Raw genomic sequence first — 16,266 nt, 5'->3', positions numbered from 1 at the left:
TCAGAATTGCCTTTATCGACTTCCGTTCAGCATGTCAATCAGCAAAGTGCACGTATTTAGAAAATCTCCAACAGCCTGTCACACCTGTGGCAACCATTTGCTTTAAACATTCTATAACCAAGGAATTAATTGCAGCAATGGCAAGATCTCTGGTCAAAGATACTTTGACTAATAAGCCAGGGTTTGGCAAAGTATAGGCATAGCCATGATGGGTTGAAGTGCAGAGTGTGCCAGAGAGATCTGGTTATCGTTTTGGTCCTTATAAACAGATGCATCCCACTCTGCACTAGGAAACTGCACACCCATGGCTCATCGAAATGTAAGATAGCTGACTGGACAATACTTGGGAGGGTCAGTGGGCAGTGTCAGGGGAAATAATCTTGTCACCACCCGTAATAACCACATACCATTGCCATTCATGCGCCATCTGTTCCTTTTAGGCTCACCACAGCCAAAGAGCCACTCAAACTACACAGGGTCGGGTGAGGGGACCAGTCACTCAGACTATGAGAGAGGAGCCACTAGTGCTGGGTCCTCTAGACAGGAACTTAAACTAAAGAGACTCTGAGCAGCGACCTTCATGACTGATCTAACAAGATGGATGCTGTTGTAAGGTAAATGGACCAAAGATTACTATAATGTACACTATGTTTGTGAAGATGGCTTTTGCCTGGGCTTTAAAGCAATGACTCCTACAGGGGGGGACCTGTATAAAATTTTGATTAGAATTACTGGCAGGAACAATGGGCAATAAAAATGTTGATTTTGTCGACAGTTACACTTTAAATAATATAAAAAGAGTGCTGCGCAAATAAAAAGTCCATAAATCAACTTATAAAAAATGTAGTGACAGGATAAGAAGACAGGAGACACCAGTGACAATATACAGGCTGAGATCGATATCTGGATAGTGACTAGTATCCCTCCACCGGGCTTGGATGGCCCCTCACCTCAGATATTCGACCTGAAACAGGTCACACCGCATATAATCATGGATGGATCAATCTGTATAGTTGGTAATTTCTCCTTCATCTCCCAGCATACAGCATAGTAACGGATGATGCATATAAAATACAAAGGCAAAACATAGTGTTCTCCGTAGCTACTTTATTTAAATGGTAAAGGTATAAAAAACATATATAAAACACTCACATAGACCGGCACTCCGATCCGAGTGCCGGCTGACAGGCTTGTGATCGTGTCTGTTGGATGACCGCGGGTGACGTCATACTAGTCACTATCCAGATATCGATCTCAGCCTGTATATTGTCACTGGTGTCTCCTGTCTTCTTATCCTGTGACCACATTTTTTTATAAGTTGATTTATGGACTTTTTATTTGCGCAGCACTCTTTTTATATTATTTATGCTTTTGAGGTATTTTTTGAATTGACCTTAGTGCCTGCTTGCATTTACCTTATTGTGTCCATTTATTAGTCAGCGCTGAATTTAAATTTATTCTTTTTATGACAGTTACACTTTAACCGCTTCAGCCCCAGAAGATTTTACCCCTTTCCTGACCAGAGCACTTTTTGCGATTCAGCACTGCGCCACTTTAACTGACAATTGCGCGGTCGTGCGACGTTGTACCCAAACAAAATTGATGTCCTTTCTTTCCCATAAATAGAGCTTTCTTTTGGTGGTATTTCATCATCTCTGCGGTTTTTATTTTTTGCGCTATAAAAAAAAAAAAAAAAAGAGTGGCAATTTTGAAAAAAAAAACAAAAAAAAAAAAAAAAACAAACACAATATTTTGTACTTTTTGCTATAATATCCCCATTTTTTTACGCAATAAGCGTATATTGATTGGTTTGCGCAAAAAAGTTATAGCGTCTACAAAATAGGGGATAGATTTATAGCAATTTTATTATTATTATTTTTTTTTTACTAGTAATGGCGGCGATCTGCGATTTTTATCATGGCTGCAACATTATGGCAGACACATTGGACAATTTTGACACATTTTTGGGACCATTGGCATTAATACAGCAATCAGTGCAATAAAAATGCATTGATTACTGTAAGAATGTCACTGGCAGTGAAGGGGTTAACACTAGGGGGCGATCAAGGGGTTAACTGTGTTCCCGAATGTGTGTTCTAACTGAAAGGGGAGGGGACTGACTAGGGGAGATGACAGATTGCTGTTCATACTTTGTCACTTCTCCCCTCAGAGAACCAGGAGCTCTGTGTTTACACACAGAGCTCCCGGTTCTCAACATGTTACGAGCGATCACAGGAGCCCAGCAGTCATCAAGACTGCCAGGCACTCGCATCGGCTCCGGGGGCAAGCAGCGGGCGTGCCCCTAGTGGCCGCCTTTGGAGCCAACGTAAAATGACGGCGATTCGCCTGCCCGTGCCATTCTGCTGTAGTATAACTGCGGCGGCTGGTCGGCAAGAGGTTAAGCAGGCCTTTAAAATGGTGCCTTGACTTCTAACTTACAAGAAGTTCTAAAGAAAACTGTTAAAGTGGTTCAAAAGGCAAGGTTTTTTATCTTCATGTATTCTATGCATAAAAGTAAAAAACCTTCTCTATGCAGCAGCCCCCCCTTAATACTTACCTGAGGCCGATCTTCCTCCAGCGTTGTATATAAGAGCTTCAGCTCTCCAGGGACTCTCCCTCTTTATTGACTGAAAACGCAGCGGGAGCCAATGGCTTCCGCTGCTGTCAATCACAGCCAGTGAGCCAAAGAGGAGAGAGATGGGTAGAGCCAACCGTCTCTGTGTGTGAAAAGACACACAGAGCAGCTGCTCGGGTGCGAGCCTATTCGGGTGGCCTCATAGCAAACCTGGCCCCTCCCCCTCCTATTGAGTGCCCTCACAGCAAGCAGGTTGCTATAGGGGCACCCAAGCCAAGCCGTAGCTCTGTGTGTCCATTCAGACACGGAGCCGTGGCCCGGCCCCACCTGTTTTCTCTGTTTATTGGCTCACAGACTTTGTTTTTTTTAGCAGCGGGAGCCAATGGCGCTTCGTTGCCATCTCAGCCAATGAGGCGGGAGAGTCTCGGATAGCCAAGTCTCTCGTGCAACATCGCTGGATCAAGATAGGTCTCATGTAAGTATTAGGGGGGCTGCTGTACACAGAATGCATTAAGATAAAAGACCTTCTGCCTTTACAACCACTTTAAGCAACAGTACACTGTGCTATGGCCACATGCAAACTGGAGGATTAGCTGCGCCAAGTTTATAAGTGGTCAGAACCACCTAGGACTGTTCAAAAGCCCTGATATTAGCGATTACTCAAGTGAGAACAGGGCCAGCTATTGACTTGTACAGGGTACAAATCTTGCCACGGCTGTTCACCCAAGGTGTGTCTACAGCTGGTTTCTCCATCGGCAAGGCAGTAAGATTCTCATCGGCAGATGCCCATCAGAATGAGCCAGTAGAGTCCAGTGTTTGAGACAGCGTTATTCTTTGAAGACTCTTCCTCATCTCTACAGAGAGAAAAGTTAATAGGTTTCATTTTAGTGACAATTTTTATTAACTTACAGTCTTTACTGCATTATATCGTTCATGGACGATCTGTTCTGTGTATTTCCGATATGCTGCATCATTTGGAATGGTCTGCAGGGCAGCAAGGATCTTTGTATACAATATTTTCAAGCGCTGCAAGATTTAAGCAACAATAAACAATGATGTCCAACAATGAACTGCAGTCATTTTATCTCAATGCAAAGTTCAGCACTACAATCTGAAATTTTATATATATATACATACATACATACATACATATACACACACCCTTTTTTTTTTACCACCCACCAGAACAAAGAACTTTGAACATACCTCATGTGGATTCTGAGATACAGCTAATCCAACCAAGCCAGTGGTCTGAAACAAATGAAGCATAAATGTAAAACAATGTGCCAAAGTAACCATTACAAAAAAAAAAAAAATAAATATAAATTTATTTATATATTAATTTTACACACACACACACTAGCATTTAAAGTTAGGGCTGCCCTATATCAATCTAATATAAAATTAAAGCAGATCTAAAAAGGCAAAGGAAGATGTCCCTTAAAATTCCCTGAAACTGGAAATCCCTCCACTAAGGGAATCCCTGGTTGTCAACCGGGTCACCGGAACTAGTGTCTTTATTGGAAGATTCCCCCTCTATTTCTGTTCTGGTGACAACCCAAAATTTGGGATTTTCTTTCCCTCTCTCTGTTAACGGTAAACAGGACAAACAGCGAGAATAAATCTCCCAACCAGGACACAAACAAGCAATAAAAACCTGACGTGTTCGAATCACCCTATGCCCTATCTAAAATATTTTTTATAGTGACACAAACAATTAACACAAAAACAGAATTCTTGCGTGTGCATAAGTATTCAAAATCCCCCCAAATAACTTAATACTTTGTACAGCCACCATTTGCTGCAATCACTGTACAGGGAGCCACAACAAAAATTCCATCAAATGTTGAGCAACAAAGATTATATTATTACAGAAAAAAATCAAGTGTTCATAAATTGTTCTCTACTTTTGATGTTGTGTGTGTGTTACATATATTTATTACACACACATCTCCAAAATACATCCCTTTCTAACCAATGACACTGCAAAGCTCCTAGCTCACTCCCTGGGTCATCCCTGTCCTGCACTACTGCAACTCCCTCCTTATTGGCTTACATTTACATAAGATCTCTCCCTTCAGTCCATCATGAATGCTGCTGCCAGGCTCATCCACCTTACCAACTGCTCTGTGTCTGCTACTCCTCTCTGTCAATCCCTCCACTGGCTCCAGCTCACTCAATAAATTCAAAATACTAAAAAACAACTTACAAAGTCATCCACAATTCAGCCCCCAGCTACGTCACTAACCTATTCTCAAAATACAACCTAATTGTTCTCTTCATTACTCTCAAAACCTACTTCTCTCTAGATCCCTCGTCACCTCCTCCCATCCTATGGAACTCTCTACGCCAATTTCTCCAATCTACTCAGTTTGCTTTTAGACAATCCCTAAAAACCCTCCTCTTCAGAGAAGCTTATCCTGCCTCCACCTAACAAGTGTACTTTGATTTTCTCTATCAGCTGAGCCCCACAGTTATTACCTTTTATATCACTTCACCCTCCATCCTAGATTGTAAGCTAATGTAATGTAAAAGTGGTGAGTGTACAGCTTGTATAACGGTGTAAATTTGCTGTCCCTTCAAAATAACTCAACACACAGCCATTAATGTCTAAACGGCTGGCAACAAAAGTGAGTACACCCCTAAGTGAAAATGTCCAAGTTGGGCCCAATTAGCCATTTTCCCACCCCGGTGTCATGTGACTTGTTAGTGTTACAAGGTCTCAGGTGTGAATGGGGAGCAGGTGTGTTAAATTTGGTATCATCGCTCTCACTCTCTCATACTGGTCACTGGAGGTTCAACATGGCACCTCATGGCAAAGAACTCTCTGAGAAAAAGAATTGTTGCTCTACATAAAGATGGTCTAGGCTATAAGAAGATTGCCAAGACCCTGAAACTGAGCTGCAGCACGGTGGCCAAGACCATACAGCGGTTTAACAGGACAGGTTCCACTAAGAAAAGGCCTTGCCATGGTCGACTAAAGAAGGTGAGTGCACGTGTTCAGTGTCATATCCAGGGGTTGTCTTTGGGAAATAGATGTATGAGTGCTAAAGAGGTTGAAGGGGTGGGGGTGGGGGGTCAGCCTGTCAGTGCTCAGACCATACGACACACACTGCATTAAATTGGTCTGCATGGCTGTCATCCCAGAAGGAAGCCTCTTCCAAAGATGGCCCACAAGCAGTTTGCTGAAGACAAGCAGACTAAGGACATGTATTACTGGAACCATGTCCTGTGGTCTGATGAGACAAAGATAAACTTATTTGGTTCAGATGGTGTCAGGCATGTGTGGCGGTAACCAGGTGAGGAGTACAAAGACAAGTGTGTCTTGCCTACAGTCAAGCATGGTGCTGGGAGTGTCATGGTCTGGGGCTGCAGATGGGCAGCAGAAGACCACACCAGGTGCCACTCCTGTCAGCTAAGAACAGGAAACTGAGACTAAAATTCGCACAGGCTCACTACAATAGAAGATTGGAAAATGTAATGGTGTGGGGGATATTTTCTTGGCACACTTTGGGCCCCTTAGTACCAATAGAGCATCGTTTAAATGCCACGGCCTACCTGAGTATTGTTGCTGATCATGTCCATTCCTTTATGACTACAGTGTACCCATCTTCTGATGGCTACTTCCAGCAGGATAATGTACCATGTCACAAAGCTCAAATCATCTCACCACTGGTTTCTTGAACATGACAATGAGTTCACTGTATTCAATGGCCTCCACGGTCACCAGATCTCAAGCCAATAGAGCACCTTTGGGACGTGGTGGAACGGGAGATTCACATCATGGATGTGCAGCTGACAAATCTGCAGCAGCTACGTGATGCTATCATGTCAATATGGACTGAAATCTCTGAGGAATGTTTCCAACACCTTGCTGAATTTTTGCCATGAACAATGAAGGCAAAAGGGGGTCCAAGCCGGTACTAGCAAGGTGTACCTAATAAAGTGACCAGGGAGTGTATATACTGTATGTACACACACATATTGTTTTGGGGTTTTTTTTGTTTTTTTTATAAGCACTTATGCAATGGACTTGCTCTGCAGTATTCCAAGCTGTTTGCAGCCTCTTGGGATCACAAATCACCCATCACAGGAGGCATTGGGGCAATCTACAGCACATCATCAAGAAGCCAGCTACAAGAACCAGAACAAACAGCCAGCTCCTGAAGACGTTAGAAAGGGAAATGGCAGCGTGTGACTTGCTGCGTAGCAGCAGAGCGATAAATTACAGCAATGCAATGCTGGTTTCACTGGGCTTGTGAGTCTATTTATATAGGATAACGCAGCATAAAGATATGAGGGGCTTACAGAAAAATTACATGGGTGGTGGGTTCCCCTTTAAAGTGGAATTAAAGTTAAAGTGATTGTACACCTATTTCTTTTAAATAACAAACATGTCACACTTACCTGCTCTGTGTAATGGTTGTGCACAGAGTAGCCTCGATCAACCTCTTCTGGGGTCCCCCATTGATGCTATCCCCATAGCAAGCAGCTTCCTATTATGACACACCTGCAGGCTCAATCCTGAGCCAGGCTGCCTGTGGATATACGACTCGGCCCTGCGCCGCCCCATCACATGATTTGATTGACAACAGCAGGAGCTAATGGCTCTTGCTGCTGCTTCTCTATCCTGTGAGGAGGGAGAAAACCGGTGCTATTGAGCATAGTGATGGATCAAGATTGGGCTCAGGTAATTATGAGGAGGGAAGGGGGAGGTCACGGCACACGTTTTTTATGGATTTTTTACGAAATTTTGAGGATGCAAAAAGTCACACCAACCTTTTACCTTTACAACCACTTAAAGGGTAAGTTCACCTTTACAGAAAAATCTGTAAAGTGAACTTAAACAGGACCCCATCCTTATCCCCCCCCCAGTCCCGCCGACCTGCAGCGCAGCAATCTCCTGTTCTGATCCCCGGTATACCTGCCTCATGGCTCCGGCGCTTAGACATCCCCTCAGTTTTCTCTCTTCTTCCCCGCTGAGAGGACAGGCTATGCGGGTTCCGATTGGTCAGTGCTGAACAATTAGAATGCTCCTAAACATACCTCCTGACGGGTACGTTTAGGAGATTAAGCCCCGGAGCCATGAGGTGGCTATACCGGGGCTCAGAACGGGAGATCGCCGGGCTGCAGGTCAGCAGGACTAGGAGGGGTGAAGAGGGGGTCCTGTGTAAGTTCACCTTACAAATTTTTTCTGTAAAGGTGAACCTACCCTTTAAAAAGTGTTACTAAACCCAGGACCCTGCATTCACTATATCTGGTCACCTACAGTACACAGAACATAGAAATGCAATTCTTTTAGTAAATATAAACTGCAAAATACCTTTTCTCATCAGCAGTATATAGCAGCCTTGTGACTTCTATCAGTGTCTGGTTAAAGCTTGTTGGAGCAGTCTCCCCTGACTGTCCTATGAGGCTGCGTGACCCCTGACCCTTTGTCTGGACAGTACTGATTGGCCCTTTGCTGATTACATGCATCCTCCCCCCCCAAAAAAAGAAAATACAATACACCAAACTGAGCATATGCCCCCAAGGCTCTGTACTATCAGAGGATGGACTGGGGCCAGTGGAAGAAGGGGAGAATCAGAGAAGACAGGATCAAACTGAGGATTAACCCCTTAGGTTCCACAGTGAGTATAACAAGCAGACTTTACTGTATATACAGACTGATTTTACTGTTGTTTAGTAACACTTTAACCACTGCAGTACTGGGCACTTTCCCAGACCAATTTTCAAACCAATTTTTAGATTTCAGCGCTGTTGCATTTTGAATGACAATTGTGCGGTCATGCAACACTGTACCCAAATGTACCCAAACGACACACCGCAACTCCGATCTAGGTAAAGAGTCTCTGACGGAGACTCTTTACCACGTGATCAGCCGTGTCCAATCACGGCTGATCACAATGTAAATAGGAAGAGCCGGTGATCGGCTCTTCCTCACTCGCGTCTGACAGACGCGAGTAGAGGAGAGCCGATCAGCTGGTCTCCTGACCGGGGGGGGGGGGGGGGTCTGTGCTGATTGTTTATCAGCACAGCCCCCCCTCGGATCCCGCCCAGGACCACCAGGGAAGCCGCCCAGGACCACCAGGATGGCCACCACACTGGACCACCAGGTATGCCCCCTAGACCCCGAGGGAAATACCAATCTGTGCCCAGGCAGCTGCCAATCAATGCCCAGGCAGCTGCCATTCAGTGCGCACTCACAATGGCTACCACTGCCACCAGAGATGCCCATCAGTGCCACGTATCAATGCCCATCAGTGCCACCCATAAGAACCCATCTTTGCAGCCTTTCAGTGCCCATCAGTGTTGCCTATCAGTGCCCATCAGTGTTGCCTATCAGTGCCCATCAGTGCCCACTCATTGGTGCCACCTTATCAGTGCCTGTCAGTGCCCATCAGTGAAAGAGAAAACTTACTTATTTACAAAATTTTATAACAGAAACACAAGCAAAACTTTTATTTTTTTCAAAATTTTCGGTCTTTATTTATTTGTTTAGAAAAAAATAAAAACCGCAGAGGTGATCAAATACCACCAAAAGAAAGCTCTATTTGTGGGAACAAAATGATAAAAATTTAGTTTGGGTACAGTGATGGATCACCGCGCAATTGTCATTTAAACTGCGATAGCACTGAAAGCTGAAAATTTGTCTGGGCAGGAAGGTGTATAAGTGCCCTGTATCGAAGTGGTTAACCACTTCAGCCCCGGAAGATTTTACCCCCTTCCTGACCAGATCGTTTTTTGCGATTCGGCACTGCATCGTTTTAACTGACAATTGCGCGGTCGTGCGACGTGGCTCCCAAACAAAATTGACGTCCTTTTTTTCCCACAAATAGAGCTTTCTTTTGGTGGTATTTGATCACCTCTGCGATTTTTATTTTTTGCGCTATAAACAAAATAAGAGCGACAATTTTGAAAAAAACGCATTATTTTTTACATTTTGCTATAATAAATATCCCCCAAAAATATATAAAAAAACATTTTTTTTCCTCAGTTTAGGCCGATCATATTCTTCTACATATTTTTGGTAAAAAAAAAAAAATCGCAATAAGTGTTTAATAATTGGTTTGCGCAAACGTTATAGCGTTTACTAAATAGGGGATAGTTTTATGGCATTTTTATTAATAATTTTTTTTTTTACTAGTAATGGCGGCGATCAGCGATTTTTATTGTGACTGCGACGTTATGGCGGACATGTCGGACATTTTTGACACATTTTTGGGACCATTGTCATTTATACAGCGATCAGTGCAATTAAAAATGCACTGATTACTGTGTAAATGGCACTGGCAGTGAAGGGGTTAACCACTAGGGGGCGGGGAGGGGTTAAGTGTGTCCTAGGGAGTGATTGCTAACTGTAGGGGGATGGGCTCTGTGTGTGACGTCACCGATCTCTGCTCCAATGACAGGGAGCAGAGATCGAGTGACACTGTCACTAGGCAGAACGGGGAGATGCTGTTTACAACGGCATCTCCCCGTTCGTCCTCTCCGTGAGGCGATCGCGGGTATCCCCGCGGCGATCGAGTCCGCGGGACCCGCGACCCGACTCACGGAGCTCCCGGCCGGCGCGCGCACGCAATGGCACTGCGGGCAATTCAAATGGACGTACAGGTACGCGCATTTGCCCAGCCGTGCCATTCTGCCGACGTACATCGGCGTGCGTCGGTCGGGAACCGGTTAAAGTCTATGGGACACGAACATGAAAAATCAAAAGTGCTATTTTTAAAGGCTTATTTGCAAGTTATTGCCGTAAAAAGTGTATGGGGACCTGGGTCCTGCCCCAGGGGACATGGATCAATGAAAAAAGTTTTTAAAACTACCGTTTTTTCAGAAGCAGTGGTTTTAATAATGCTTAAACTGAAACAATAAAAATGAAATATTCCTTTAACCGCTTGCTGACCGCTGCACACAGATGTACGTCGGCAGAATGGCACAGGCAGGCAAATGGGCGTACAGGTACATCCCTTTAAATTTGCCACCTTTCGGGCGCGCACACCCGCCACACGAGCATGCCCGCGGGTCCCGGGAACTCAATGTTCTCCAGTGGCCCGCAATTGCGGTGTGGAGAGGAAGAACAAGGCATTTCCACGTTCTGTCTTGTGTAATGACAGAGATCCACTGCTCCCTGTGATCGGGAGCAGTGATCGCTGTCATATCCTAGGGAGCCCCTCCCACCCCCACAGTTAAAAGCACTCCCTAGGACACACTTAACCCCTTCCCTTCCAGTGACATTTATACAGTAATCAGTGCATTTTTATAGCACTGATCGCCATATAATTGTCAATGGTCTTAAAAATATGTCAAAAGTGTCCAATTTGTCCACCGCAATATCAAAGTCCAGATAAAAATTGCAGATCACCGCTATTACTAGTAAAAAAAAAAAAAAAATAATAATAATAATAACAATGCCATAAATCTATCCCCTATTTTGTAGACACTATAACTTTTGTGCAAACCAATCAATATATGCTTAATGTGATTTTTTTTTTACCAAAAATATGTAGAAGAATACATATCGGCCTAAACTGAGGAAAAAATTAGTTTTTTATACATTTTTGGGGGATATTTATTATAGGAAAAAGTAAAAAATATTGCTTTTTTTTTCAAAATTGTCGCTCTTTTTTGGTTTATAGCAAAAAAATTAAAAACGCAGAGGTGATCAAATACCACCAAAAGAAAGCTCTATTTGTGGGAAAAAAAAGACGTCAATTTTGTTTAGGTAAAACGCTGCATGACTGCACAATTGTTAGTTAAAGCGACGGAGTGCCAAATCGCAAAAAATTGCCCCTGTTATTCAGCAGCCAAACCTTCCGGGGCTGAAGTGGTTAAATATCGTGCCTGGGGGGGTCCCCTTAGTCTGCCTGTAAAGTGGCACATCTGTGTAATGTGTAGAACAGTGCCACAGCAAAATGACATTTCTAAATGAACAAATGTCATTTAAACTTGCTTGCGGTTGTAATGTATTGCCGACTTCCGGTAATATAGATAAAAATCAAGGAAAAAAAATCTTTTTTTTATCTTTTTATTGGGTATCGCTGGCCGCCTGGGTGAATGTTATTACATCCCATATGAGAGCTCAAAGAAGTCTTTGCTGTATGAAAATGTATGACGATTAGCCGCAATCCTGCGTTGGACTCCACGAAAAGCTGAAGAACGGAGCTGTGGTCTTGGTCTGTCTATTACATGCCTGCTTTTTTCAGCTGTCTGGTAAGCAGATTGGATTTCCACATGGTGCTTTCTTATACACATTGAAGCTGGTGTTGGGTTTATCAACTCTCCCTTCTTGGATTCACTTCTCATTTAGCACCGCATGTGGACTCTTTATATACAGGGGGTCCCCGGGTTACAAACAAGATAGGGACTTTAGGTTTGTTCTTAAGTTGAATCTGTTTGTAAGTCGGAACGGGTACATTTTTTAAGTGTAGCTCCAGCCAAAAAATCTATTTTTAAGTTTTGTAGAAGTTTTGTAGAGGTAGAAAAGAACAGTCAAAAGACCTGCGTAACAAAGTAATGGAACTTTATAAAGATGGAAAAGGATATAAAAAGATATCCAAAGCCTTGAATATGCCAGTCAGTACTGTTTTATCCCTTATTAAGAAGTAGAAAATGTGGGGCTCTTTTGATACCAAGCCAAGGTCAGGTAGACCAAGAAGGATTTCAGCCACAACTGGTGGAAGAATTACTCAGGATACACAGAAAAACCCCACAGGTAACCTAAGGCAATGTTTCTCAACTCCAGTCTTCAAGGTGCCCCAACAGCTCATGTTTTCAGGTTTTCCATTATTTTGCACAGGTGATTTGATCAGTTTCACTGCCTTAGTAATTACCACAACCATTTCATCTGAGGCAAATCCTGAAAGCATGACCTATTGAGGCGCCTTGAGGTCTGGAGTTGAGAAACACCGACCTAAGGAGAAATACAGGCTGCTCTCCAAAGAGACGGTGTGGTTGTTTTTTTACTTGAACAAAAAAGAGCTGCATGGTTGAGCTGCCAGAAGGACACCTTTACTGCACCAATGCCACAAAAAAGCCAATGAGGCATGTCAAGGTGTTGTTGGGCATATTGTAACCAGGCTTTTTTGTGGAACTTGTACAGTAAAGGCTTCTTTCTGGCAACTTGACCATGCAGCTCTTTTCTGTTCAAGTATTCAGTATTGTGCTCCTTAAAAACAACCACACCATCTTTTTTGAGAGCAGCCTGTATTTCTCCTGAGGTTACCTGTGGGTTTTTCTTTGTATCTTGAACAGCTCCTGTGGCAGTTGTGGCTGAAATCTTTCTTGATCTATCTGACCTTGGCTTAGTATCAAGAGATCCCCGAATTTTCCACTTCTTATTAATATGATTGAACAGTACTGACTGGCATATTCAAAGCTTTGGGTGCCTTTTGATACCCTTTTCCATCTTTATAAAGTTCCATTACCTTGTTACGCAGGGCTTTTGACTGTTCTTTTCTACCTCCTCATGCCTCAGTGTCTAGCCTGCTTAGGGCATCCAAGTGAGAGCTAACAAACTCATTGACTATTTATACACAGACACGAATTGTGATTTAAAAAGCCACAAATGTGGGAAATTAACCTTTAATAGCCATTTTAACCTGTGTGCACCACCTTCTGTGCCTGTACCAAGGACAGACATTCCAGGGTATGTAAACTTTTCATCTGGGCCATTTGGATGATTTCTGTTATCATTATGATTTTAAAAGGAGCCAAAAAACTATGTGATAATAAATGGCTTCATGTGATCACTATCCTTGAATAAAAGACAGTTTCTTTGCATGATGAGTCATATTTTCAATATAAATGCCAAAATGTCACAATATCTGCCAGGGTATGCAAACTTTTGAGCACAACTGTATATATATATATATATATATATATATATATATATATATATATATATATATATATATATATATATATTTTTTTTTTTTTTACACTAACCTGCCTCTAGCTAACGTTCTCACAATCATTACACTATATATGGCCGTCGTGTAAGCAGCCTTATATAGTGTGGGGCTTGGACTTAGCCCCCTGAGCCACAATTGGCTAAAGACACCCTGCCTTTGGCCAATCATGGCTCTCACAGCAGAGCGCGCTGTAATTGGCCAAAGCATATAGGTCAGGTGCATGCTTTGGCCAATCATCAGATATCAATGCACTGCTATCTCGAATTTGCCGCGAACGCCCCATAATGTTCAGTATTCGCTGAACATCAGGACAATCCCCAATCAGGAGGCACTGCCAGGCATCCTATTGGGCATTGATTGGCATACCTGGTGGTCCTGGGTGGGCATCCCTGGTGGTCTGCACTGACCCCCTCTGTCAGGAGAGTGGAGGAATAGGCGATAAACGGCTCTTCCTATGTACACTGTGATTGGACAAAGCTGATCACGTGGTAAAGAGCCTACGTCAGAGGCTCATACCAAGATCGGAGATGCGGTGCGTCAGATTGCGGGCGCACGCTGGCTTGATAGCTTGCTGGATGCCATACGACTGCCCAGGCAGGATAACTGAACCACTTCCCGGCCGTCATTCTGCTATAGTCCGGGCAGAAAGTGGTTAAAAAAAAAAAAGTTAAAACCAACTCTGGTCTCTTCCGTTGTCATTGCTTCTCTCTATCATTTGTGTACACCAAGCTACCCATCCACAGCTCTGTGCTGTGACATCACTGTGCATGGAAGTGACATCACTGTGACTTGGTGAAAAGTCCAGAAGGATGACTGGAAGGAACAACAGAGCAGTACTGGAGGGGATGGACTGGCAGGTAAGTGTCATGATGTGCTGGTATGTGGTGCACACTACTACATCATGGCATATACACCGCCTGGGCACCCATTTTCAAAACACTTATAAAGGTGCAATTCCTCCTTCCAGTCACTGAGCCACATATACTGTACGGTGCACCTAGATTTCCCTTCCATCGTCAGGGAAGACATGGAAAGCTGTCATTCAGTCCCCCCACAGCTTAAGTTATACTTCTACATACTACACACCGTAGTCCCATCCACAGCCAGGACACCGTCACTACAACACCATCCTCCACCCATGACTATCCCGGCCTGCACAGCCCATCATCACACCGAGCTGTCCCTTGTGACCTCCCAGCTCTCACCTTCTTCAGTACTCCGGCCATGGCTGTCCCGCAAAGCACGCCGGGAAGGACGAGACTCAATACACACGCCAGGCTCGACCCAATGATCGCCGAGAGAGCGAATAAGACTGAAGTCATCGAGCGGACGAAATGAAAACATTGCTTCTCAGATCTAGTAAACGAAAGAGAATGGTTCGTTTTGTCAGTTCATTGAGAGTTCTGTTCATCCACCTTGTTCTCTTATTATTCAAATATATGTAGAAGTGGCTGATAGAAGCCTCTACACTGCACATCGTAATGTCTGCAATAAAAAGAGGATTATACATCTTTTATATAGACTCTGTTTAACTTCTTTTTTATTTTTTTTTTTACCAGATTCAATTTCAAACATAGTCTGTTAACCACGATGAAGGAAGATGACCAGAAAGTTGGACGTTATTTGTCTTTCTAACATTCGAGAGGTAGTCGTCATAGAAAATGTTTTTAACCACTTCAATACCGCCCCCTTTTACCTCCTTCCTGCCCAGGCCAATTTCCAACTTTCTGCGCTGTCACACTTTGAATGACAATTACAACTGTACCCAAATGAAATTGATATCCCTTTTTTTCCACACAAATAGAGCTTTCTTTCCGTGGTATTTAACCACTTTAAGACCGGGCCTATTTTTCAAACTGCTTTACAAGTTAAAATCATTTTTTTTTTTGCTAGAAAATTACTTAGAACCTCCAAACATTATATATATATATATATATATATATATATATATATATGTTTTTTTTTCTAACACCCTAGAGAATAAAATGACAGTGTTGCAATACTTTCTGTCACACCGTATTTGCACAGCGGTTTTACAAGTGCACTTTTTTGGGAAAAAATACACTTTTTTGAATTAAAAAAATAAGACAACAGTAAAGTTAGCCCAATTTTTTTTTATGTTGTGAAAAATGATGCTACGCCAAGTAAGTTGATACTCAACTTGTCACACTTCAAAATTGTGCCTGCTCGTGGAATGGCGACAAACGTATATCCTTAAAAATATGCAACGTTTAAAAAATTCTACAGGTTGCATGTTTTGAGTTAAAGGGGAAGTCTAGGGCTAGAATTATTGCTCTCACTCTAACGATTGCGGTGATACCTCCCTCATGTGTGTGGTTTGAACATCGTTTTCATATGCAGGCGCTGCTCACGTATGCCATATAATGACGGCGGGCGGGTCGTAAGTGGTTAATCACCACTGTTATTTTTATTTTAGCAAAACAAACTAAAAAAGACCAAGAATTTTGAAAAGCAAAATGCATTTGCCTTAGTTTCTGTTAAACAATTTAGCAAATAAATAATGTTTCTTCATATATTTAGGCCAAAATGTATACTGCTACATTTCTTTGGTTAAAATAACCCATGTTTATTATTTGGTCTGTAGGAAAGTTATAGAGTCCACAAATTATGGTATATATATCTGTAAAATGATCAATCCTGATGTACTGATCTCATTTCTTGAGGCACAGAAATGCCAAGACAGTACTTTCTGTTTTGGAAAGTAGGCAGTCCAAGGTATTTAGTAAGAGGCATGGCGAGTTTTTTGAAGTTGTCATTTTT

The 16,266-nt window shown here is 42.9% G+C and overlaps 1 protein-coding gene across 3 annotated transcripts in view; it reads right to left on the bottom strand.

Annotated features, from left to right (window-relative positions):
* NDUFA5 (NADH:ubiquinone oxidoreductase subunit A5) overlaps positions 1-16,266 on the bottom strand; it is a 43,938-nt gene that overhangs the window by 6,524 nt on the left and 21,148 nt on the right. For 2 of the 3 annotated variants that reach the window (XM_073619780.1, XM_073619781.1), the window contains exons 3-5: positions 14,691-14,841; positions 3,782-3,826; positions 3,485-3,601 (exon numbers count right to left, since the gene is read on the bottom strand). In XM_073619780.1, the coding sequence (XP_073475881.1) occupies positions 3,485-3,601; positions 3,782-3,826; positions 14,691-14,841 (313 nt within the window). Of the gene's footprint in view, positions 1-3,484; positions 3,602-3,781; positions 3,827-14,571; positions 14,648-14,690; positions 14,842-16,266 lie in introns of those variants that run through there. The other variant, XM_073619782.1, reaches the window with a different exon arrangement.

The sequence above is a fragment of the Aquarana catesbeiana genome, linkage group LG03, assembly GCF_042186555.1.
Source record: "Aquarana catesbeiana isolate 2022-GZ linkage group LG03, ASM4218655v1, whole genome shotgun sequence".
NCBI classification, from domain to species: domain Eukaryota; kingdom Metazoa; phylum Chordata; class Amphibia; order Anura; family Ranidae; genus Aquarana; species Aquarana catesbeiana.
The sequence above is the reverse complement of the archived record's forward strand: the minus strand, read 5'-3'. Positions and strand labels throughout refer to the sequence as shown.